The sequence below is a fragment of the Cetorhinus maximus genome, chromosome 9, assembly GCF_964194155.1.
Source record: "Cetorhinus maximus chromosome 9, sCetMax3.hap1.1, whole genome shotgun sequence".
Lineage (NCBI taxonomy): Eukaryota > Metazoa > Chordata > Chondrichthyes > Lamniformes > Cetorhinidae > Cetorhinus > Cetorhinus maximus.
The window spans coordinates 66,217,172-66,241,027 of NC_135887.1; the positions used below are offsets into that span (position 1 = coordinate 66,217,172).

Sequence of the window (23,856 nt, forward strand, 5' to 3'; positions counted from 1 at the left end):
AGTCCTAAAACTCATTAGAAATGCAGGTTTGGAAATAGCTTTAGACCTGCTGTCTCGCTCAAAAATGAAACTAAATCTCAGGTTTCAATTTTAAAGTGAAACTTGAATTCACAAATAGAAAAAATATAAGCTAAACTTAAAGATATACCTTATTCCTAACAACCAAATACATATTTAATTTACTTAAACTATCTCTATTCCCTAACAATGCTGGGTCAATTGTAAATTTTAAACCTAACAGTGATTGAGTTGTGTTAATGGAAGATAATAAGGGACCTGTGGCAACAGTAGGTATATGGACTTTGGCCACAGATCAACTACGTTCTCATAGACTGATGGAATAGGCTCAAGAGGCTAAATAGCCTTCTCTTTTCCCTATGTCCCTATGTCATTATTATTATTTTTCTTTATCAGAGTGCACCTGTGTTTATGATGGCAAAACATTCCATGAAGGTGATATTATCTACCATACAACAGACGGCATTGGAGGATGCATCAAAGCAACATGCAGTGTGAATGGGACAATAATAAGAAAGGCCAACCCATGTACTCCTAAGGCCTCTGCAATTCCCAGTACAACACTAACCTTCGAAACAACACCTCCACTCACAGCATCTGGCACTAGAAGTTCTACCACAATGGAAAACAAATCAGAACAAAGTGAAACAACACCGCCTACTTCCTCAGCAACGACCATCACCTCTACAATATATATTCCAACAAAGACAGCCCATGTCACTGTTACAACTACTGCTGAGACAGCACTAACAAATACGAAAACAATAACTCCAACTACATTATTGAGCACAATGGCAAAAAACACTGAAACCACATCAGAACAAAGCCAACCAACATCAGCTACTTCCTCATCAACAACAATAACAGTCACCCCCACAACAACATTAGCATCGACTACATCCTCAGCAACAACAGCAGCCATCCCTACTACAACATCAAAATCACTTACTTCCTCATCAACAGCAACTACAACAGTCATTCCTATAACAACAGCATCATCGACTATTTCCTTACCAACAACATCAAAAACAGTCATACCCATAACAACATCAACATCGGCGACTTCCTCACCAACAACATCAACAACAGTCGTCCTTACAACATCAACATTGATGACTTCCTCACCTATAACATCAACAGTCATCCCTGCAACAACAACAACATTGATGACTTCCTCACCAACAACATCAACAACATTCATTCCTACAACAACATCAACATCGACTACTTCCTCACCGACAATATCAACAACAGTCATCCCTACAACAACATCAACTTTGACGGCTTCCTCACAAACAACATCAACAACAGTCATCCCTACAACAACATCAACATCAATGACTTCCTCACCAACAACATCAACAACAGTCATCCCGACAACATCAGCATTGACTACTTCCTCACCAACAGCATCAACAGTTCTCCCTACAGCAACATCAACTACATCCTCACCAACAACAGTCACTCCCTCAACAGCAGCAATATCGACTACCTTCTCAGCATCAACCATAGTCACCCCGACAACTACAGCAACATCAACTACTTCTTCAAAATCAACAACCACTATCACCCCTACAGCCTCTATTCTGACTAAAACGGTCCCCATCACTACTAAAACTCCTCCTGTGTCAGCGCCATTCAGGCTAACAAAAACATCAACGGCAACAACCACTACATCGAAGACAATAACCACTGAAACCACATCAGAACACAGCCAAACAACATCAACTACTTCCTCAACAACAACTGTCACCCCAACAACTACTGCAACACCAACTACTTCCTCACCAACAACATCAAAAACAATCATCCCTGCAACAACATCAACATTGACGACTTCCTCACCAACAACATCACCAGCCATCCCTACGACATCAACATTGACTACTTCCTCACCAACAACATCAACGACAGTCATCCCTGAAACATCAACATTGATTACTTCCTCACCAACATCAATAACAGTCATCCCTACAACATCAACATTGACTACTTCCTCACCAACAACATCAACAACAGTCATCCCTGAAACCTCAACATTGACTACTTCCTCACCAACATCAACAACAGTCATCCCTACGACATCAACATTGACTACTTCCTCACCAACAACATCAACAACAGTCATCCCTGAAACATCAACATTGACTACTTCCTCACCAATAACATCAACAACAGTCATCCCTGCAACATCAACATTGGCTACTTCCTCACCAACAACATCAACAACAGCCATCCCTACGACAGCATCAATATCAACTAACTCCTCACCAACAACATCAACAGTCATTCTTACAAAAACATCAACATTGACAACTTCCTCACCAACAACATCAACAACAGTCATCCCTACAACAACATCAACATCAATGACTTCCTCACCAACAACATCAACAACAGTCATCCCGACAACATCAGCATTGACTACTTCCTCACCAACAGCATCAACAGTTCTCCCTACAGCAACATCAACTACATCCTCACCAACAACAGTCACTCCCTCAACAGCAGCAATATCGACTACCTTCTCAGCATCAACAACAGTCACCCCGACAACTACAGCAACATCAACTACTTCTTCAAAATCAACAACCACTATCACCCCTACAGCCTCTATTCTGACTAAAACGGTCCCCATCACTACTAAAACTCCTCCTGTGTCAGCGCCATTCAGGCTAACAAAAACATCAACGGCAACAACCACTACATCGAAGACAATAACCACTGAAACCACATCAGAACACAGCCAAACAACATCAACTACTTCCTCAACAACAACTGTCACCCCAACAACTACTGCAACACCGACTACTTCCTTACCAACAACATCAAAAACAATCATCCCTGCAACAACATCAACATTGACGACTTCCTCACCAACAACATCACCAGCCATCCCTACGACATCAACATTGACTACTTCCTCACCAACAACATCAACGACAGTCATCCCTACAACAGCAGCGTCATTGGCTACATCTTCAGCTATAGCAACAACAGTCACCCCCTCAGCTCCTGCTGCAGTTACTAAAGTGACATCAGAGCAAAGTGAAACAACATTGACTACCACCTTACCACCAATAGTTTGCTTATGCAGAGTAAATGGGCAAAAACTGTCACCTGGTAAGTGTGTTAGTTATTAAAATCTACCATATTACTTATTTTAAACAGATTATTGAAAAACTGTCTTTATATTTACTCATGTTATTTGGAAAATTACTTCCTGCCCCTTCCAAATGACCAGCTGTGTTTTGTGTTTTCCTGCTTTCGGTCTGTACTGCTTCTTTCTGTTCTACAGTAGTCCCCTGCCAAGGTAACTATTAAAGCTTTTTCTATGCTATGTTCCAGTCAAGTACTGGAATATGTGCATTCTCTATCTAGACCAGGATGTGACTTCTGTATACTTGTGTGATTACATGTCAGAATCTCTCTCAGTGTGTTGCCCAGTGCAGAAGTCTGCTTCCTTTTTATTTGTCCTCTATTGGGTTTGACCACAGAAACAGAATTCATTGCCAATGAGTGATGGTTAGTGTGCCGATAATGTACATCTCTGATACTTAAGGTCCATTCAGCTACTGTAGCTTGGTGCTACTGGACCAGAAACTTGATGTTGCCCTGCTCCATGGCCATTGCACCCCCCAACCTACATGGGCTCCCAGTGTCTAAACGTGTCAAATTTAAAATTCCTTCCCCCCTGTTTAAATCCTTCACTCCTTCCTACCTATGTAACTTTATCCAGCTCCACAGCCCTCCAAAACAACGCATTCCTCCAACTCTGGCCCTGTGCATTCCCACCTCCCTTCATCTGCCTGAATCTACACTGGAAGGATTTCCCTACACTGGCCCAGCTCCCTCCACTTCTTTAAGCCCATGTCCCTTTGACTCAGCTTTTAAATCATGCTTCCTTAATCGCCACCTCCTTGATTTGGTGTCAAATTTTGTCTGATTGTGCTTCAGTGAGGTGTCTCGGGATATTTCTCCACATAGTACCACATAAATACTGGTTGTCTTTTTGTTGTTGTTGATAGGCCAAATCTCAGCATAGTGGGTTGTAAAGGTGATTAAAATAAATCTGGCAATTTGCAGGTTCAGGCCAGAAAAAATATCTTCAATTTGTCAAATTGTTGTGAAAATCCAAGTAGTCAAAGAGAAGGGACAGGCCAGGACAAGCTAGTCTAGCCTGCACGTAATTCCACTCTTATGAAGTGTGGGTGACTCTTAAAGGCATCGGAAGTGATCAAATAAAACAAAACAGCATGACAATAGGCCAGCTCTCAAACCATGACAAGATTCAGGCAATCCTTCGAGAGTTCTCATCGATGTATGGGGTTTTTTGGATGAGATGGAAGAGAGTCCCACACATGTATCAATCAAAGCCTAACACAGTCGTTTTCTTCAGCTGACAGCTAAGAATAGACCCACTAGGTTAGTCCTATATGCTGCCAGCTTCAATAAACAGCAAGGAAAAATACCTCATGCTGATTGGCACCAATTACCCACCAAATGTACAGATACAAGAATTCAACTCCATGTTGACCATTATTTAAAGAAAACACTAAGTGAAGCAATTGGTCAAAGGGCTCTGTTCTTAAAAGGTAAGAGATCATTAAGGTGACCAACACTGTGCGAGGGTTCAGAGGAATTACAGCCCTTTCTCTGATGAATAAAGTCCTACGGTATGGAGAATCCAATTTGAATGTATGTAGAGGACCCCATGTTTCAACATTGTTCTGTCCACATTTGTAAACCAAACACAAACACCAGCAGAAACATTTAACATTCTCGAAAGAGGAGAGTTCTACATGCGATACGAGCTGATGAAATATTTAGCTCCTAATATTGTCAGTTATATTTTCCACACCCATTACTATAACCTTGAGGTGTAATCTTCTTTCATTGTAAACATTCAGCCTTGTTCTTAGCTCTTAATTGTGAAAACATGAGACGTTGTCAGTTATATATTTATATGTAGGTAAATTTAGTATCTGAGTGAAGAATGGTATGAGATGCCTGAAACATTTTCCTGACTTTTGTCTTCCAGGGCAGGCTATAGTAAGTTCTGCAGGTAAATCCGGCCTCTGTAATTTCACTCTATGTACTAAGAGTTGTGAAATTTTGAAGTTCACGGGAAAATGTGAAACCACCACAGTGCCCACCACTACACTGGAAACTACAACAACAGTAACAGTAACTCCCACCACTACAGAAACAACAACATGCTCCTGTACAGCTAATGGACAAATATTATCACCCGGTAAGTGTTTCAGTTATTAAAAATCTGACACATTCACTTGTGAGACAAGAAAATTAAAATCATGTCAATTATCTTTCACGATTGTCTGCAATAATTGACACAGCTTATTGACGTGAAGTTCCAGTTCTCTCCCTCACACTCTTGTTCACAAGGTTGATGTTCTTGTGAATCATTAGTTATCTGTTCCCAGAATGTTTCGTAATGAAAGTTGTCACTGTCCATTTCGAAAAGCGATTTGTCGTCTCTATAGGTTTGCAAATGAGAGAAGCAGCCCTCGGAGAAATGTACTTCTTCATGCTCTGCACATCTGAAACAATGATTCCAGCTTTCACATTCACATTCACACACCAATGGTTAAAGACACTGAATGCTTCCACACGAGCTGCTCACCTTCACTTCCATATTGCTTTGACGTTTCTCACTTTCAAGTCAGATCTTGAAATGTACAGTATTGTTGTTCTTGTCGTTTTGAATGTGAGTCCACAGTTTAGTGGTACAACTTCAGTGGTGCCTCATACTATCAGCGGAGAGATTTGAAGATTGAATGGTGCGGAAATGTTTGGGGGCACAACCAAAAGGAATACTGCTTGTTCAAGATCTCAGTACTGTCTGGACAAGAGGATAAATGTTTTTTTATCCCATTTGAGCTTAGTTCTGTCTAAATACGTAAACCAAAGACAAACACCAATGCACCGATTTACCAACATTATACAAATATCAGTGTTCTGAATGCAACATGAGCTGGTGAAAAATAGAGTTCCAAATTTTGGAAATTATATTTGGAATAGCCCAAGCGAATACTTTGATGTGTAATCTTCTTTCACTGGAACCATAGAGCCTTGTTCTTAGCTGTTAATGGGCAATCATGGGACGGTGTCCGCTATATATTTACATGTTGAATAATATAAAATCTGAGTGAAGAATTGCCATGAGATGTTCGAAACATTTTGTTGAACTTTGACTTCCAGGGCAGGCTACAGTGAGTTCTGCAGGTAAATCCGGCCTCTGTAATTTCACTCTATGTACTAAGAGTTGTGAACTTTTGAAGTACACGGGAAAATGTGAAACCACTACTGCGCCCACCACTACACCCGAAACTACAACAGTAACAGTAACTCCCACCACTACAGAAACAACAACATGCTCCTGTACAGACAATGGACAAATATTGTCACCCGGTAAGTGTATCAGTTATTAAATATCTGACACAATCATTTGCCATAAGAGAAAACTGTCAATCATGTCTATAATCTTTCACGATTGTATGCAATAATTGACACAGTTTGTTGGTTTGAACTTCCCGACCTCTCCTTCACATTCTGGGACACAAAGTGGAAGTTCTCGTGAATAATTAGGCACCTGTTCCCAGGATTATTTGTATTGAAATTTGACGTCTGTCCATTTCGAATTGAGATCTGAAATCTCCATAAGTTTTCAACCAAGAGAATCAGCTCTTGGAGAAATGGACATCTTCATGCTCTGCACTTTTGAAATAATTATTCCAGATTTCACATTCACATTCACATGCCAATGGTTAAAGATACTAAATGTTTCCACACAGGTTGCTGTGCTCCACTTGTTGCCCTGTGTCCCACTGGATTTCGAAAATCAACATTGTGTCAATGGAGAGACGCCGAGCTATGTCCAAGCAGTAATGCTCGTACTACCCTTCGGCATTTCCAGCTAAAGTATCGCCTGTTCGGAATGTCCGTACAAATTGGGCAACTTTCTAATGCTCAGCACTTTTGACTGCTTCATTTAGTCAATCAGTTAACAGTGTTTTGTGCTGCACTGAATATGTTCAAATGATTGTTCATTCAGGCAGAGACATAATATTGGTTGTACGGTTGGCACAAGTTTCACTCTGTCCCCAAATTTCTCTGTTTTGCTCACTTTTGTGTTTTGCTCAAACAGACTCTCTCTACATCCCCCAGTTAGCTCTTTACAAACCCATTTAACGTGTATCAACATTGTTCAGTCCACATTTGTAAACCAAACACAAACAATTGCAGAATCATTTAACATTCTCGATAGAAGAGAGTTAGACCTGCAATTGGAGTTCATGAAAGATTTAGCTTCTAATATTGGCAGTTATATTTTGGACGTCAATGACTATAACCTTGAGGTGGAATCCTTCTGAACATTCAGCGTTGGTCTTAGCACTTAAATGCCAAAATATGAGGCTCTGTCGGCTATATATTTATATTTGTTGCTTTACGTAATATCAGAGTGATGAATGGAAGGAGATGCCTGAAATCTTTTCCTGACTTTTGTCTTCCAGGGCAGGCTATAGTAAGTTCTGCAGGTAAATCCGGCCTCTGTAATTTCACTCTATGTACTAAGAGTTGTGAAATTTTGAAGTTCACGGGAAAATGTGAAACCACCACAGTGCCCACCACTACACTGGAAACTACAACAACAGTAACAGTAACTCCCACCACTACAGAAACAACAACATGCTCCTGTACAGCTAATGGACAAATATTATCACCCGGTAAGTGTTTCAGTTATTAAAAATCTGACACATTCACTTGTGAGACAAGAAAATTAAAATCATGTCAATTATCTTTCACGATTGTCTGCAATAATTGACACAGCTTATTGACGTGAAGTTCCATTTCTCTCCCTCACACTCTTGTTCACAAGGTTGATGTTCTTGTGAATCATTAGTTATCTGTTCCCAGAATGTTTCGTAATGAAAGTTGTCACTGTCCATTTCGAAAAGCGATTTGTCGTCTCTATAGGTTTGCAAATGAGAGAAGCAGCCCTCGGAGAAATGTACTTCTTCATGCTCTGCACATCTGAAACAATGATTCCAGCTTTCACATTCACATTCACACACCAATGGTTAAAGACACTGAATGCTTCCACACGAGCTGCTCACCTTCACTTCCATATTGCTTTGACGTTTCTCACTTTCAAGTCAGATCTTGAAATGTATAGTATTGTTGTTCTTGTCGTTTTGAATGTGAGTCCACAGTTTAGTGGTACAACTTCAGTGGTGCCTCATACTATCAGCGGAGAGATTTGAAGATTGAATGGTGCGGAAATGTTTGGGGGCACAACCAAAAGGAATACTGCTTGTTCAAGATCTCAGTACTGTCTGGACAAGAGGATAAATGTTTTTTTATCCCATTTGAGCTTAGTTCTGTCTAAATACGTAAACCAAAGACAAACACCAATGCACCGATTTACCAACATTATACAAATATCAGTGTTCTGAATGCAACATGAGCTGGTGAAAAATAGAGTTCCAAATTTTGGAAATTATATTTGGAATAGCCCAAGCGAATACTTTGATGTGTAATCTTCTTTCATTGGAACCATAGAGCCTTGTTCTTAGCTGTTAATGGGCAATCATGGGACGGTGTCCGCTATATATTTACATGTTGAATAATATAAAATCTGAGTGAAGAATTGCCATGAGATGTTCGAAACATTTTGTTGAACTTTGACTTCCAGGGCAGGCTACAGTGAGTTCTGCAGGTAAATCCGGCCTCTGTAATTTCACTCTATGTACTAAGAGTTGTGAACTTTTGAAGTACACGGGAAAATGTGAAACCACTACTGCGCCCACCACTACACCCGAAACTACAACAGTAACAGTAACTCCCACCACTACAGAAACAACAACATGCTCCTGTACAGACAATGGACAAATATTGTCACCCGGTAAGTGTATCAGTTATTAAATATCTGACACAATCATTTGCCATAAGAGAAAACTGTCAATCATGTCTATAATCTTTCACGATTGTATGCAATAATTGACACAGTTTGTTGGTTTGAACTTCCCGACCTCTCCTTCACATTCTGGGAAACAAAGTGGAAGTTCTCGTGAATAATTAGGCATCTGTTCCCAGGATTATTTGTATTGAAATTTGTCGTCTGTCCATTTCGAATTGAGGTCTGAAATCTCCATAAGTTTTCAACCAAGAGAATCAGCTCTTGGAGAAATGGACATCTTCATGCTCTGCACTTTTGAAATAATTATTCCAGATTTCACATTCACATTCACACGCCAATGGTGAAAGATACTAAATGTTTCCACACAGGTTGCTGTGCTCCACTTGTTGCCCTGTGTCCCACTGGATTTCGATAATCAACATTGTGTCAATGGAGAGACGCCGAGCTATGTCCAAGCAGTAATGCTCGTACTACCCTTCGGCATTTCCAGCTAAAGTATCGCCTGTTCGGAATGTCCGTACAAATTGTGCAACTTTCTAATGCTCAGCACTTTTGACTGCTTCATTTAGTCAATCAGTTAACAGTGTTTTGTGCTGCACTGAATATGTCCAAATGATTGTTCATTCAGGCAGAGACATAATATTGGTTGTACGGTTGGCACAAGTTTCACTCTGTTCCCAAATTTCTCTGTTTTGCTCACTTTTGTGTTTTGCTCAATCAGACTCTCTCTACAGCCCCCAATTAGCTCTTTACAAACCCATTTAACGTGTATCAACATTGTTCAGTCCACATTTGTAAACCAAACACAAACAATAGCAGAATCATTTAACATTCTCGAATGAAGAGAGTTAGACCTGCAATTGGAGCTCATGAAATATTTAGCTTCTAATATTGGCAGTTATATTTTGCACGTCCATGACTATAACCTTGAGGTGGAATCTTCTTTCATTCTAAACCTTCCGTGTTGGTCTTAGCTCTTAAATGTCAAAATATGAGGCTGTCTCGGCTATATATTTATTTTTGTTGCTTTACGTAATATCAGAGTGATAAATGGAAGGAGATGCCTGAAACCTTTTCCTGACTTTTGTCTTCCAGGGCAGGCTACAGTGAGTTCTGCAGGAAAATCCGGCCTCTGTAATTTCACTCTATGTACTAAGAGTTGTGAAATTTTGAAGTACACGGGAAAATGTGAAACCACCACAGTGCCCACCACTACATTCGAAACTACAACAACAGTAACAGTAACTCCCACCACTACAGAAACAACAACATGCTCCTGTACAGCTAATGGACAAATATTATCACCCGGTAAGTGTATCAGTTATTAAAAATCTGTCACATTCACTCGTCACACAAGAAGCCTGAAAATCATGTCAATTATCATTCACGATTGTCTGCAATAATTGACACAGCTTATTGACGTGAAGTTCCAGTTCTCTCCTTCACGTTCTTGTTCACAAGGTGGATGTTCTTGTGAATCATTAGGTATCTGTTCCGAGAATGTTTCGTAAAGAAAGTAGTCGCTGTCCAATTCGAAAAGTGATTTGTCGTCTCCATAAGTTTGAAAATGAGAGAAGCAGCCCTTGGAGAAATGTACTTCTTCATGCTCTGCACATCTGAAACAATGATTCCAGATTTCACATTCACATTCACACACCAATGGTTAAAGACACTGAATGCTTCCACACGAGCTGCTCACCTTCACTTCCATATTGCTTTGACATTTCTCCCTTTCAAGTCAGATTTTGAAATGTATAGTATTGTTGTTCTTGTCGTTTTGATTGTGAGTCCAGAGTTTAGTGGTACAACTTCAGGGGTGCCTCATACCATTAGCGGAGAGATTTGAAGATTGACCGGTGAGGAAATGTTTGGGGGCACAACCAAAAGGAATACTGCTTGTTCAAGATCTCAGTACTGTCTGGACAAGAGGATAAATGTTTTTTTATCACATTTGACCTTTGTTCTGTCTAAATACGTAAACCAAAGACAAACACCAATGCACCGATTTACCAACATTATACAAATATCAGTGTTCTGAATGCAACATGAGTTGGTGAAAAATAGAGTTCCAAATTTTGGAAATTATATTTGGAATAGCCCAAGCGAATACTTTGATGTGTAATCTTCTTTCACTGGAACCATAGAGCCTTGTTCTTAGCTGTTAATGGGCAATCATGGGACGGTGTCCGCTATATATTTACATGTTGAATAATATAAAATCTGAGTGAAGAATTGCCATGAGATGTTCGAAACATTTTGTTGAACTTTGACTTCCAGGGCAGGCTACAGTGAGTTCTGCAGGTAAATCCGGCCTCTGTAATTTCACTCTATGTACTAAGAGTTGTGAACTTTTGAAGTACACGGGAAAATGTGAAACCACTACTGCGCCCACCACTACACCCGAAACTACAACAGTAACAGTAACTCCCACCACTACAGAAACAACAACATGCTCCTGTACAGACAATGGACAAATATTGTCACCCGGTAAGTGTATCAGTTATTAAATATCTGACACAATCATTTGCCATAAGAGAAAACTGTCAATCATGTCTATAATCTTTCACGATTGTATGCAATAATTGACACAGTTTGTTGGTTTGAACTTCCCGACCTCTCCTTCACATTCTGGGACACAAAGTGGAAGTTCTCGTGAATAATTAGGCACCTGTTCCCAGGATTATTTGTATTGAAATTTGACGTCTGTCCATTTCGAATTGAGATCTGAAATCTCCATAAGTTTTCAACCAAGAGAATCAGCTCTTGGAGAAATGGACATCTTCATGCTCTGCACTTTTGAAATAATTATTCCAGATTTCACATTCACATTCACATGCCAATGGTTAAAGATACTAAATGTTTCCACACAGGTTGCTGTGCTCCACTTGTTGCCCTGTGTCCCACTGGATTTCGAAAATCAACATTGTGTCAATGGAGAGACGCCGAGCTATGTCCAAGCAGTAATGCTCGTACTACCCTTCGGCATTTCCAGCTAAAGTATCGCCTGTTCGGAATGTCCGTACAAATTGGGCAACTTTCTAATGCTCAGCACTTTTGACTGCTTCATTTAGTCAATCAGTTAACAGTGTTTTGTGCTGCACTGAATATGTTCAAATGATTGTTCATTCAGGCAGAGACATAATATTGGTTGTACGGTTGGCACAAGTTTCACTCTGTCCCCAAATTTCTCTGTTTTGCTCACTTTTGTGTTTTGCTCAAACAGACTCTCTCTACATCCCCCAGTTAGCTCTTTACAAACCCATTTAACGTGTATCAACATTGTTCAGTCCACATTTGTAAACCAAACACAAACAATTGCAGAATCATTTAACATTCTCGATAGAAGAGAGTTAGACCTGCAATTGGAGTTCATGAAAGATTTAGCTTCTAATATTGGCAGTTATATTTTGGACGTCAATGACTATAACCTTGAGGTGGAATCCTTCTGAACATTCAGCGTTGGTCTTAGCACTTAAATGCCAAAATATGAGGCTCTGTCGGCTATATATTTATATTTGTTGCTTTACGTAATATCAGAGTGATGAATGGAAGGAGATGCCTGAAATCTTTTCCTGACTTTTGTCTTCCAGGGCAGGCTATAGTAAGTTCTGCAGGTAAATCCGGCCTCTGTAATTTCACTCTATGTACTAAGAGTTGTGAAATTTTGAAGTTCACGGGAAAATGTGAAACCACCACAGTGCCCACCACTACACTGGAAACTACAACAACAGTAACAGTAACTCCCACCACTACAGAAACAACAACATGCTCCTGTACAGCTAATGGACAAATATTATCACCCGGTAAGTGTTTCAGTTATTAAAAATCTGACACATTCACTTGTGAGACAAGAAAATTAAAATCATGTCAATTATCTTTCACGATTGTCTGCAATAATTGACACAGCTTATTGACGTGAAGTTCCATTTCTCTCCCTCACACTCTTGTTCACAAGGTTGATGTTCTTGTGAATCATTAGTTATCTGTTCCCAGAATGTTTCGTAATGAAAGTTGTCACTGTCCATTTCGAAAAGCGATTTGTCGTCTCTATAGGTTTGCAAATGAGAGAAGCAGCCCTCGGAGAAATGTACTTCTTCATGCTCTGCACATCTGAAACAATGATTCCAGCTTTCACATTCACATTCACACACCAATGGTTAAAGACACTGAATGCTTCCACACGAGCTGCTCACCTTCACTTCCATATTGCTTTGACGTTTCTCACTTTCAAGTCAGATCTTGAAATGTATAGTATTGTTGTTCTTGTCGTTTTGAATGTGAGTCCACAGTTTAGTGGTACAACTTCAGTGGTGCCTCATACTATCAGCGGAGAGATTTGAAGATTGAATGGTGCGGAAATGTTTGGGGGCACAACCAAAAGGAATACTGCTTGTTCAAGATCTCAGTACTGTCTGGACAAGAGGATAAATGTTTTTTTATCCCATTTGAGCTTAGTTCTGTCTAAATACGTAAACCAAAGACAAACACCAATGCACCGATTTACCAACATTATACAAATATCAGTGTTCTGAATGCAACATGAGCTGGTGAAAAATAGAGTTCCAAATTTTGGAAATTATATTTGGAATAGCCCAAGCGAATACTTTGATGTGTAATCTTCTTTCATTGGAACCATAGAGCCTTGTTCTTAGCTGTTAATGGGCAATCATGGGACGGTGTCCGCTATATATTTACATGTTGAATAATATAAAATCTGAGTGAAGAATTGCCATGAGATGTTCGAAACATTTTGTTGAACTTTGACTTCCAGGGCAGGCTACAGTGAGTTCTGCAGGTAAATCCGGCCTCTGTAATTTCACTCTATGTACTAAGAGTTGTGAACTTTTGAAGTACACGGGAAAATGTGAAACCACTACTGCGCCCACCACTACACCCGAAACTACAACAGTAACAGTAACTCCCACCACTACAGAAACAACAACATGCTCCTGTACAGACAATGGACAAATATTGTCACCCGGTAAGTGTATCAGTTATTAAATATCTGACACAATCATTTGCCATAAGAGAAAACTGTCAATCATGTCTATAATCTTTCACGATTGTATGCAATAATTGACACAGTTTGTTGGTTTGAACTTCCCGACCTCTCCTTCACATTCTGGGAAACAAAGTGGAAGTTCTCGTGAATAATTAGGCATCTGTTCCCAGGATTATTTGTATTGAAATTTGTCGTCTGTCCATTTCGAATTGAGGTCTGAAATCTCCATAAGTTTTCAACCAAGAGAATCAGCTCTTGGAGAAATGGACATCTTCATGCTCTGCACTTTTGAAATAATTATTCCAGATTTCACATTCACATTCACACGCCAATGGTGAAAGATACTAAATGTTTCCACACAGGTTGCTGTGCTCCACTTGTTGCCCTGTGTCCCACTGGATTTCGATAATCAACATTGTGTCAATGGAGAGACGCCGAGCTATGTCCAAGCAGTAATGCTCGTACTACCCTTCGGCATTTCCAGCTAAAGTATCGCCTGTTCGGAATGTCCGTACAAATTGTGCAACTTTCTAATGCTCAGCACTTTTGACTGCTTCATTTAGTCAATCAGTTAACAGTGTTTTGTGCTGCACTGAATATGTCCAAATGATTGTTCATTCAGGCAGAGACATAATATTGGTTGTACGGTTGGCACAAGTTTCACTCTGTTCCCAAATTTCTCTGTTTTGCTCACTTTTGTGTTTTGCTCAATCAGACTCTCTCTACAGCCCCCAATTAGCTCTTTACAAACCCATTTAACGTGTATCAACATTGTTCAGTCCACATTTGTAAACCAAACACAAACAATAGCAGAATCATTTAACATTCTCGAATGAAGAGAGTTAGACCTGCAATTGGAGCTCATGAAATATTTAGCTTCTAATATTGGCAGTTATATTTTGCACGTCCAAGACTATAACCTTGAGGTGGAATCTTCTTTCATTCTAAACCTTCCGTGTTGGTCTTAGCTCTTAAATGTCAAAATATGAGGCTGTCTCGGCTATATATTTATTTTTGTTGCTTTACGTAATATCAGAGTGATAAATGGAAGGAGATGCCTGAAACCTTTTCCTGACTTTTGTCTTCCAGGGCAGGCTACAGTGAGTTCTGCAGGAAAATCCGGCCTCTGTAATTTCACTCTATGTACTAAGAGTTGTGAAATTTTGAAGTACACGGGAAAATGTGAAACCACCACAGTGCCCACCACTACATTCGAAACTACAACAACAGTAACAGTAACTCCCACCACTACAGAAACAACAACATGCTCCTGTACAGCTAATGGACAAATATTATCACCCGGTAAGTGTATCAGTTATTAAAAATCTGTCACATTCACTCGTCACACAAGAAGCCTGAAAATCATGTCAATTATCTTTCACGATTGTCTGCAATAATTGACACAGCTTATTGACGTGAAGTTCCAGTTCTCTCCTTCACGTTCTTGTTCACAAGGTGGATGTTCTTGTGAATCATTAGGTATCTGTTCCGAGAATGTTTCGTAAAGAAAGTAGTCGCTGTCCAATTCGAAAAGTGATTTGTCGTCTCCATAAGTTTGAAAATGAGAGAAGCAGCCCTTGGAGAAATGTACTTCTTCATGCTCTGCACATCTGAAACAATGATTCCAGATTTCACATTCACATTCACACACCAATGGTTAAAGACACTGAATGCTTCCACACGAGCTGCTCACCTTCACTTCCATATTGCTTTGACATTTCTCCCTTTCAAGTCAGATTTTGAAATGTATAGTATTGTTGTTCTTGTCGTTTTGATTGTGAGTCCAGAGTTTAGTGGTACAACTTCAGGGGTGCCTCATACCATTAGCGGAGAGATTTGAAGATTGACCGGTGAGGAAATGTTTGGGGGCACAACCAAAAGGAATACTGCTTGTTCAAGATCTCAGTACTGTCTGGACAAGAGGATAAATGTTTTTTTATCCCATTTGAGCTTAGTTCTGTCTAAATACGTAAACCAAAGACAAACACCAATGCACCGATTTACCAACATTATACAAATATCAGTGTTCTGAATGCAACATGAGCTGGTGAAAAATAGAGTTCCAAATTTTGGAAATTATATTTGGAATAGCCCAAGCGAATACTTTGATGTGTAATCTTCTTTCACTGGAACCATAGAGCCTTGTTCTTAGCTGTTAATGGGCAATCATGGGACGGTGTCCGCTATATATTTACATGTTGAATAATATAAAATCTGAGTGAAGAATTGCCATGAGATGTTCGAAACATTTTGTTGAACTTTGACTTCCAGGGCAGGCTACGGTGAGTTCTGCAGGTAAATCCGGCCTCTGTAATTTCACTCTATGTACTAAGAGTTGTGAACTTTTGAAGTACACGGGAAAATGTGAAACCACTACTGCGCCCACCACTACACCCGAAACTACAACAGTAACAGTAACTCCCACCACTACAGAAACAACAACATGCTCCTGTACATACAATGGACAAATATTGTCACCCGGTAAGTGTATCAGTTATTAAATATCTGACACAATCATTTGCCATAAGAGAAAACTGTCAATCATGTCTATAATCTTTCACGATTGTATGCAATAATTGACACAGTTTGTTGGTTTGAACTTCCCGACCTCTCCTTCACATTCTGGGACACAAAGTGGAAGTTCTCGTGAATAATTAGGCACCTGTTCCCAGGATTATTTGTATTGAAATTTGACGTCTGTCCATTTCGAATTGAGATCTGAAATCTCCATAAGTTTTCAACCAAGAGAATCAGCTCTTGGAGAAATGGACATCTTCATGCTCTGCACTTTTGAAATAATTATTCCAGATTTCACATTCACATTCACATGCCAATGGTTAAAGATACTAAATGTTTCCACACAGGTTGCTGTGCTCCACTTGTTGCCCTGTGTCCCACTGGATTTCGAAAATCAACATTGTGTCAATGGAGAGACGCCGAGCTATGTCCAAGCAGTAATGCTCGTACTACCCTTCGGCATTTCCAGCTAAAGTATCGCCTGTTCGGAATGTCCGTACAAATTGGGCAACTTTCTAATGCTCAGCACTTTTGACTGCTTCATTTAGTCAATCAGTTAACAGTGTTTTGTGCTGCACTGAATATGTTCAAATGATTGTTCATTCAGGCAGAGACATAATATTGGTTGTACGGTTGGCACAAGTTTCACTCTGTCCCCAAATTTCTCTGTTTTGCTCACTTTTGTGTTTTGCTCAAACAGACTCTCTGTACATCCCCCAGTTAGCTCTTTACAAACCCATTTAACGTGTATCAACATTGTTCAGTCCACATTTGTAAACCAAACACAAACAATTGCAGAATCATTTAACATTCTCGATAGAAGAGAGTTAGACCTGCAATTGGAGTTCATGAAAGATTTAGCTTCTAATATTGGCAGTTATATTTTGGACGTCAATGACTATAACCTTGAGGTGGAATCCTTCTGAACATTCAGCGTTGGTCTTAGCACTTAAATGTCAAAATATGAGGCTCTGTCGGCTATATATTTATATTTGTTGCTTTACGTAATATCAGAGTGATGAATGGAAGGAGATGCCTGAAATCTTTTCCTGACTTTTGTCTTCCAGGGCAGGCTATAGTAAGTTCTGCAGGTAAATCCGGCCTCTGTAATTTCACTCTATGTACTAAGAGTTGTGAAATTTTGAAGTTCACGGGAAAATGTGAAACCACCACAGTGCCCACCACTACACTGGAAACTACAACAACAGTAACAGTAACTCCCACCACTACAGAAACAACAACATGCTCCTGTACAGCTAATGGACAAATATTATCACCCGGTAAGTGTTTCAGTTATTAAAAATCTGACACATTCACTTGTGAGACAAGAAAATTAAAATCATGTCAATTATCTTTCACGATTGTCTGCAATAATTGACACAGCTTATTGACGTGAAGTTCCATTTCTCTCCCTCACACTCTTGTTCACAAGGTTGATGTTCTTGTGAATCATTAGTTATCTGTTCCCAGAATGTTTCGTAATGAAAGTTGTCACTGTCCATTTCGAAAAGCGATTTGTCATCTCTATAGGTTTGCAAATGAGAGAAGCAGCCCTCGGAGAAATGTACTTCTTCATGCTCTGCACATCTGAAACAATGATTCCAGCTTTCACATTCACATTCACACACCAATGGTTAAAGACACTGAATGCTTCCACACGAGCTGCTCACCTTCACTTCCATATTGCTTTGACGTTTCTCACTTTCAAGTCAGATCTTGAAATGTACAGTATTGTTGTTCTTGTCGTTTTGAATGTGAGTCCACAGTTTAGTGGTACAACTTCAGTGGTGCCTCATACTATCAGCGGAGAGATTTGAAGATTGAATGGTGCGGAAATGTTTGGGGGCACAACCAAAAGGAATACTGCTTGTTCAAGATCTCAGTACTGTCTGGACAAGAGGATAAATGTTTTTTTATCCCATTTGAGCTTAGTTCTGTCTAAATACGTAAACCAAAGACAAACACCAATGCACCGATTTACCAACATTATACAAATATCAGTGTTCTGAATGCAACATGAGCTGGTGAAAAATAGAGTTCCAAATTTTGGAAATTATATTTGGAATAGCCCAAGCGAATACTTTGATGTGTAATCTTCTTTCATTGGAACCATAGAGCCTTGTTCTTAGCTGTTAATGGGCAATCATGGGACGGTGTCCGCTATATATTTACATGTTGAATAATATAAAATCTGAGTGAAGAATTGCCATGAGATGTTCGAAACATTTTGTTGAACTTTGACTTCCAGGGCAGGCTACAGTGAGTTCTGCAGGTAAATCCGGCCTCTGTAATTTCACTCTATGTACTAAGAGTTGTGAACTTTTGAAGTACACGGGAAAATGTGAAACCACTACTGCGCCCACCACTACACCCGAAACTACAACAGTAACAGTAACTCCCACCACTACAGAAACAACAACATGCTCCTGTACAGACAATGGACAAATATTGTCACCCGGTAAGTGTATCAGTTATTAAATATCTGACACAATCATTTGCCATAAGAGAAAACTGTCAATCATGTCTATAATCTTTCACGATTGTATGCAATAATTGACACAGTTTGTTGGTTTGAACTTCCCGACCTCTCCTTCACATTCTGGGAAACAAAGTGGAAGTTCTCGTGAATAATTAGGCATCTGTTCCCAGGATTATTTGTATTGAAATTTGTCGTCTGTCCATTTCGAATTGAGGTCTGAAATCTCCATAAGTTTTCAACCAAGAGAATCAGCTCTTGGAGAAATGGACATCTTCATGCTCTGCACTTTTGAAATAATTATTCCAGATTTCACATTCACATTCACACGCCAATGGTTAAAGATACTAAATGTTTCCACACAGGTTGCTGTGCTCCACTTGTTGCCCTGTGTCCCACTGGATTTCGATAATCAACATTGTGTCAATGGAGAGACGCCGAGCTATGTCCAAGCAGTAATGCTCGTACTACCCTTCGGCATTTCCAGCTAAAGTATCGCCTGTTCGGAATGTCCGTACAAATTGTGCAACTTTCTAATGCTCAGCACTTTTGACTGCTTCATTTAGTCAATCAGTTAACAGTGTTTTGTGCTGCACTGAATATGTCCAAATGATTGTTCATTCAGGCAGAGACAGAATATTGGTTGTACGGTTGGCACAAGTTTCACTCTGTCCCCAAATTTCTCTGTTTTGCTCACTTTGTGTTTTGCTCAAACAGACTCTCTCTACAGCCCCTAATTAGCTTGTTACAAACTCATTTAACGTGTATCAACATTGTTCAGTCCACATTTGTAAACCAAACACAAACAATGGCAGAATCACAGAATCACACAGTGCAGAAGAGGCCCTTCGGCCCATCGAGTCAGCACCGACACGTGAGAAACACCTGACCTGCCTTCCTAATCCCATTTACCAGCACTTACCCCATAGCCTTGAATGTTATGATATGCCAAGTGCTCATCCAGGCTCTTTTAAAAGGATGTGAGGCAACCCGCCTCCACCACCCTCCCAGGCAGTGCATTCCAGACCGTCACCACCCTCTGGTTAAAAAAGTTTTTTCTCACAACTCCCCTAAACCTCCTGCCCCTCACCTTGAACTTATGCCCCCTTGTGACTGTCCCTTCAACTAAGGGGAACTGCTGCTCCCTATTGACCTTGTCCATGCCCCTCATGATCTTGTACACCTCGATCAGGTTGCCCCTCAGTCTTCTCTGCTCCAACAAAAACAACCCAAGTCTATCCAACCTCTCTTCATAACTTAAATGGTTCATCCCAGGCAACATCCTGGTGAATCTCCTCTGCACCCGCTCCAGTGCAATCACATCTTTCCTACAATGTGGTGACCAGAACTACACACAGTACTCCAGCTGTGGCCTCACCAAGGTTCTATACAACTCCAACATGACCTCCCTACTTTTATAATCTATGCCTCGATTGATAAAGGCAAGTGTCCCATATGCCTTTTTCACCACCCCACCAACATGCCCCTCCGCCTTCAGAGATCTATGGACACACATGCCAAATCCCTTTGTTCCTCAGAACTTCCTAGTGTCATGCCGTTCATTGAATACTTCCTTGTCAAATTACTCCTTCCAAAGTGGATCACTACAAACCTCTCAGGGTTAAATTCCATCTGCCACTTATCTGCCCATTTGGCCATTCCGTCTATATCTTCCTGTAGCCCAAGACACACAACCTCACTGTTAACCACCCGGCCAACCGTTGTGTCATCCCTAAACTTAATAATCCTACCACCCTCATAGTCATCTTTGTCGTTTAAATAAATGACAAATAATAGGGGACCCAGCACAGATCCCTGTGGTACGTCACTGGACACTAGCTTCCAGTCACTAAAGCATCCTTCTGTCATCACCCTCTGTCTCCTACAACTGAGCCAATTTTGAATCTACCTTATCAAATTACCCTGTATCCCATGTGCATTTGTCTTCTTTATAAGTTTCCCACGTGGGACCTTGTCAAAGATTTTGCTGAAATCCACATAAACTACATCAACTACACTACCCTCATCTACACACCTGGTCACCTCCTCAAAAAATTCAATCAAATTTGTTAGGCATGACCTCCCTCTGACAAAGCCATGCTGACTATCCCTGATCAAACCTTGCCTCTCCAAGTGGAGATAGATTCTCTCCTTCAGAATTTTCTCCAATAGTTTCCCTACCATTGAAGTGAGACTCACTGGCCTGTAGTTCCCTGGCTTCTCTCTACAGCCCTTCTTAAATAGCGCAACCACAATAGCAATTCTCCAGTCCTCTGGCACCTCCCCCGTGGCCAGAGAGGAATAAAAAATTTGGGTCAGAGCCCCAAATATTTCACATTCTAGAAAGAGGAGAGTTATACATGCGATAAGAGCTGATGATATATTTAGCTTCTGATATTGGCAGTTATATTTTCCACCTCCATTGCTATAACCTTGAGGTGAAATCTTCTTTCATTGTAAACATTCAGCGTTGGTCTTAGCTCTTAATTGTCAAAACATGACACACTGTCAACTATATATTTTATTTTACTGGCGATCTTAAATCTGAGTGAAGAATGGTTTGAGATGCCTGAAACCTATTCCTGACTTTGTATTCCAGGTCAGGCTATAGTAAGTTCTGCAGGTAAATCCGGCCTCTGTAATTTCACTCTATGTACTAAGAGTTGTGAAATTTTGAAGTACACGGGAAAATGTGAAACCACCACTGCGCCCACCACTACACTCGAATCTACAACAACAGTAACAGTAACTCCCACCACTACAGAAACAACAACATGCTCCTGTACAGCCAATGGACAAATATTATCACCCGGTAAGTGTATCAGTTATTAAATATCTGATGTAATTATCCGTTAGGCACAATGCCTGACAATCATGTCCACTATCTATCTTGATTGTCTGCAATAATTGACACAGTTTATTGATGTGAAGTTCTTAACCTTCTTGTATACAAAATGGATGTTCTTGTGAGTCGTTAGGTATCTGTTCCCAGAATGAATTGTATTGAAATTTCTCGTCTGTCCATTTGGAAAAGTGATCTGTCTTCTAAATAAGTTTGAAAACGAGAGAAGCAGCCCTTGGAGAATTGGACATCTTCATGCTCTGCACATCTGAAACAATGATTCCAGATTTCACATTCACATTCACACACCAATGGTATAAGATACTAAATATTTCCACACAAGTTGCTCACCTTCACTTCCATATTGCTTTGACATTTCTTCCTTTCAAGTCAGACCTTGAAATGTATAGGATTGTTGTTCTTGTAGTTTTGATGTAAGGGTAGAATTTAGGAGCACTCATACTCTCAGCAGACAATTTGAAGATTGACTGGTGAGAACGTGTGGGCTAACAACCAAAAGGAATATCGCATGTTCTAGATCTCATGACTGACTGTACAAAGGGACAAATGTGTTTTAACCAATTTGAACATTGTTCTGTCTAAATACATAAACCAAAGAAAACACCAATATGACGATTTACCAACATTATACAAATATCTGAATGCAATATGAGCTGATGAAACACACAATTGCAAATTTTGGAAATTATATTTTATATTGGAAATTATATTTCCAAAATCCCAAGCTACAACCTCGTTGTGTAATCTTTTTTCATTGGAAACTTAGAGCCTTTTTCTTAGCTGTTAATTGGGAATCATGACACGCTGTCACCTATATATTTACGTGTTTATTAATATAATATCTGAGTGAAGAATTGCCATGAGATGCCTAAAATATTTTGTTGACATTTGTCTTCCAGGTCAGGCTATAGTGAGTTCTGCAGGTAAATCCGGCCTCTGTAATTTCACTCTATGTACTAAGAGTTGTGAAATTTTGAAGTACACGGGAAAATGTGAAACCACCACAGTGCCCACCACTACACCCGAAACTACAACAGTAACAGTAACTCCCACCACTACAGAAACAACAACATGCTCCTGTACAGCTAATGGACAAATATTATCACCCGGTAAGTGTATCAGTTATTAAGTATCTGACACAATCATTTGCCACAAGAGAAAACTGTCAATCATGTCTATTATCCAGCACGATTGTATGCAATAATTGACACAGTTTGTTGATGTGAAGTTCCAGACCTCTCCTTCACATTCTTGGACACAAAGTGGATGTTCTTGTGAATAATTAGGCACCTGTCCCCAGGATTATTTGTATTGAAATTTATCGTCTGTCCATTTCAAAATGTGATTTGACATCTCCATAAGTTTTCAAACGAGAAAAGCCGCCCTTGGAGAAATGGACATCTTCATGCTCTGCACATCTGAAACAATGATTACAGATTTCACATTCACATTCACACACCAATGATTAAATATATCAAATGTTTCCACACAATTTGCTGTGATCTACTTGTTGCCCTGTGTCCCACTAAACTTGAGGAAAACAACATTGTGTCAATGGAGAGACGCCGAGCTAGGTCCAAGCAGTAATGCTCGTACTCTCCTTCGGCATTTCCAGGTAAAGATTCGCCTGTTCGGAAAGTCCGTACAAATTGGGCAACATTCTAACGCTCAGCACTTTTGACTGTTTCATTTATATCAATCAGTTATCAGTGTTTTGTTCTGCACTGAATATGTCCATATGATTGGTCGTTCAGGCAGAGACATTATATTGGTTGTACAAATGCCATAATTTTCACACTGTCCCGAAATTTCTCTGTTTTGCTCAATTTTGTATTTTCAACCAACAGACTCGCTCTGCATTTTCCAATTTGCTCTTTACTAACCCACTTAACCTGTTTCGACATTGTTCTGTCCACTTTTGTAAACAAAACATAACAGCAGCAGAAACCTTTAACATTCCAAAACGAGGAGATTTATACCTGCGATCGGAGCTGAGGAAATATTTAGCTGCTGATGTTGGCAGTTTAATTTTCAATAAC

The 23,856-nt window shown here is 39.9% G+C and overlaps 1 protein-coding gene across 1 annotated transcript in view; it reads left to right on the plus strand.

Annotated features, from left to right (window-relative positions):
• The window catches only part of LOC144685061 (mucin-5B-like), a 287,277-nt gene that overhangs the window by 84,252 nt on the left and 179,169 nt on the right, over nucleotides 1–23,856 (plus strand). The window contains exon 29 of the mRNA XM_078549595.1: nucleotides 415–1,157. Within this exon, the coding sequence (XP_078405721.1) occupies nucleotides 415–1,157 (743 nt within the window). The remainder of the gene's footprint in view (nucleotides 1–414; nucleotides 1,158–23,856) is intronic.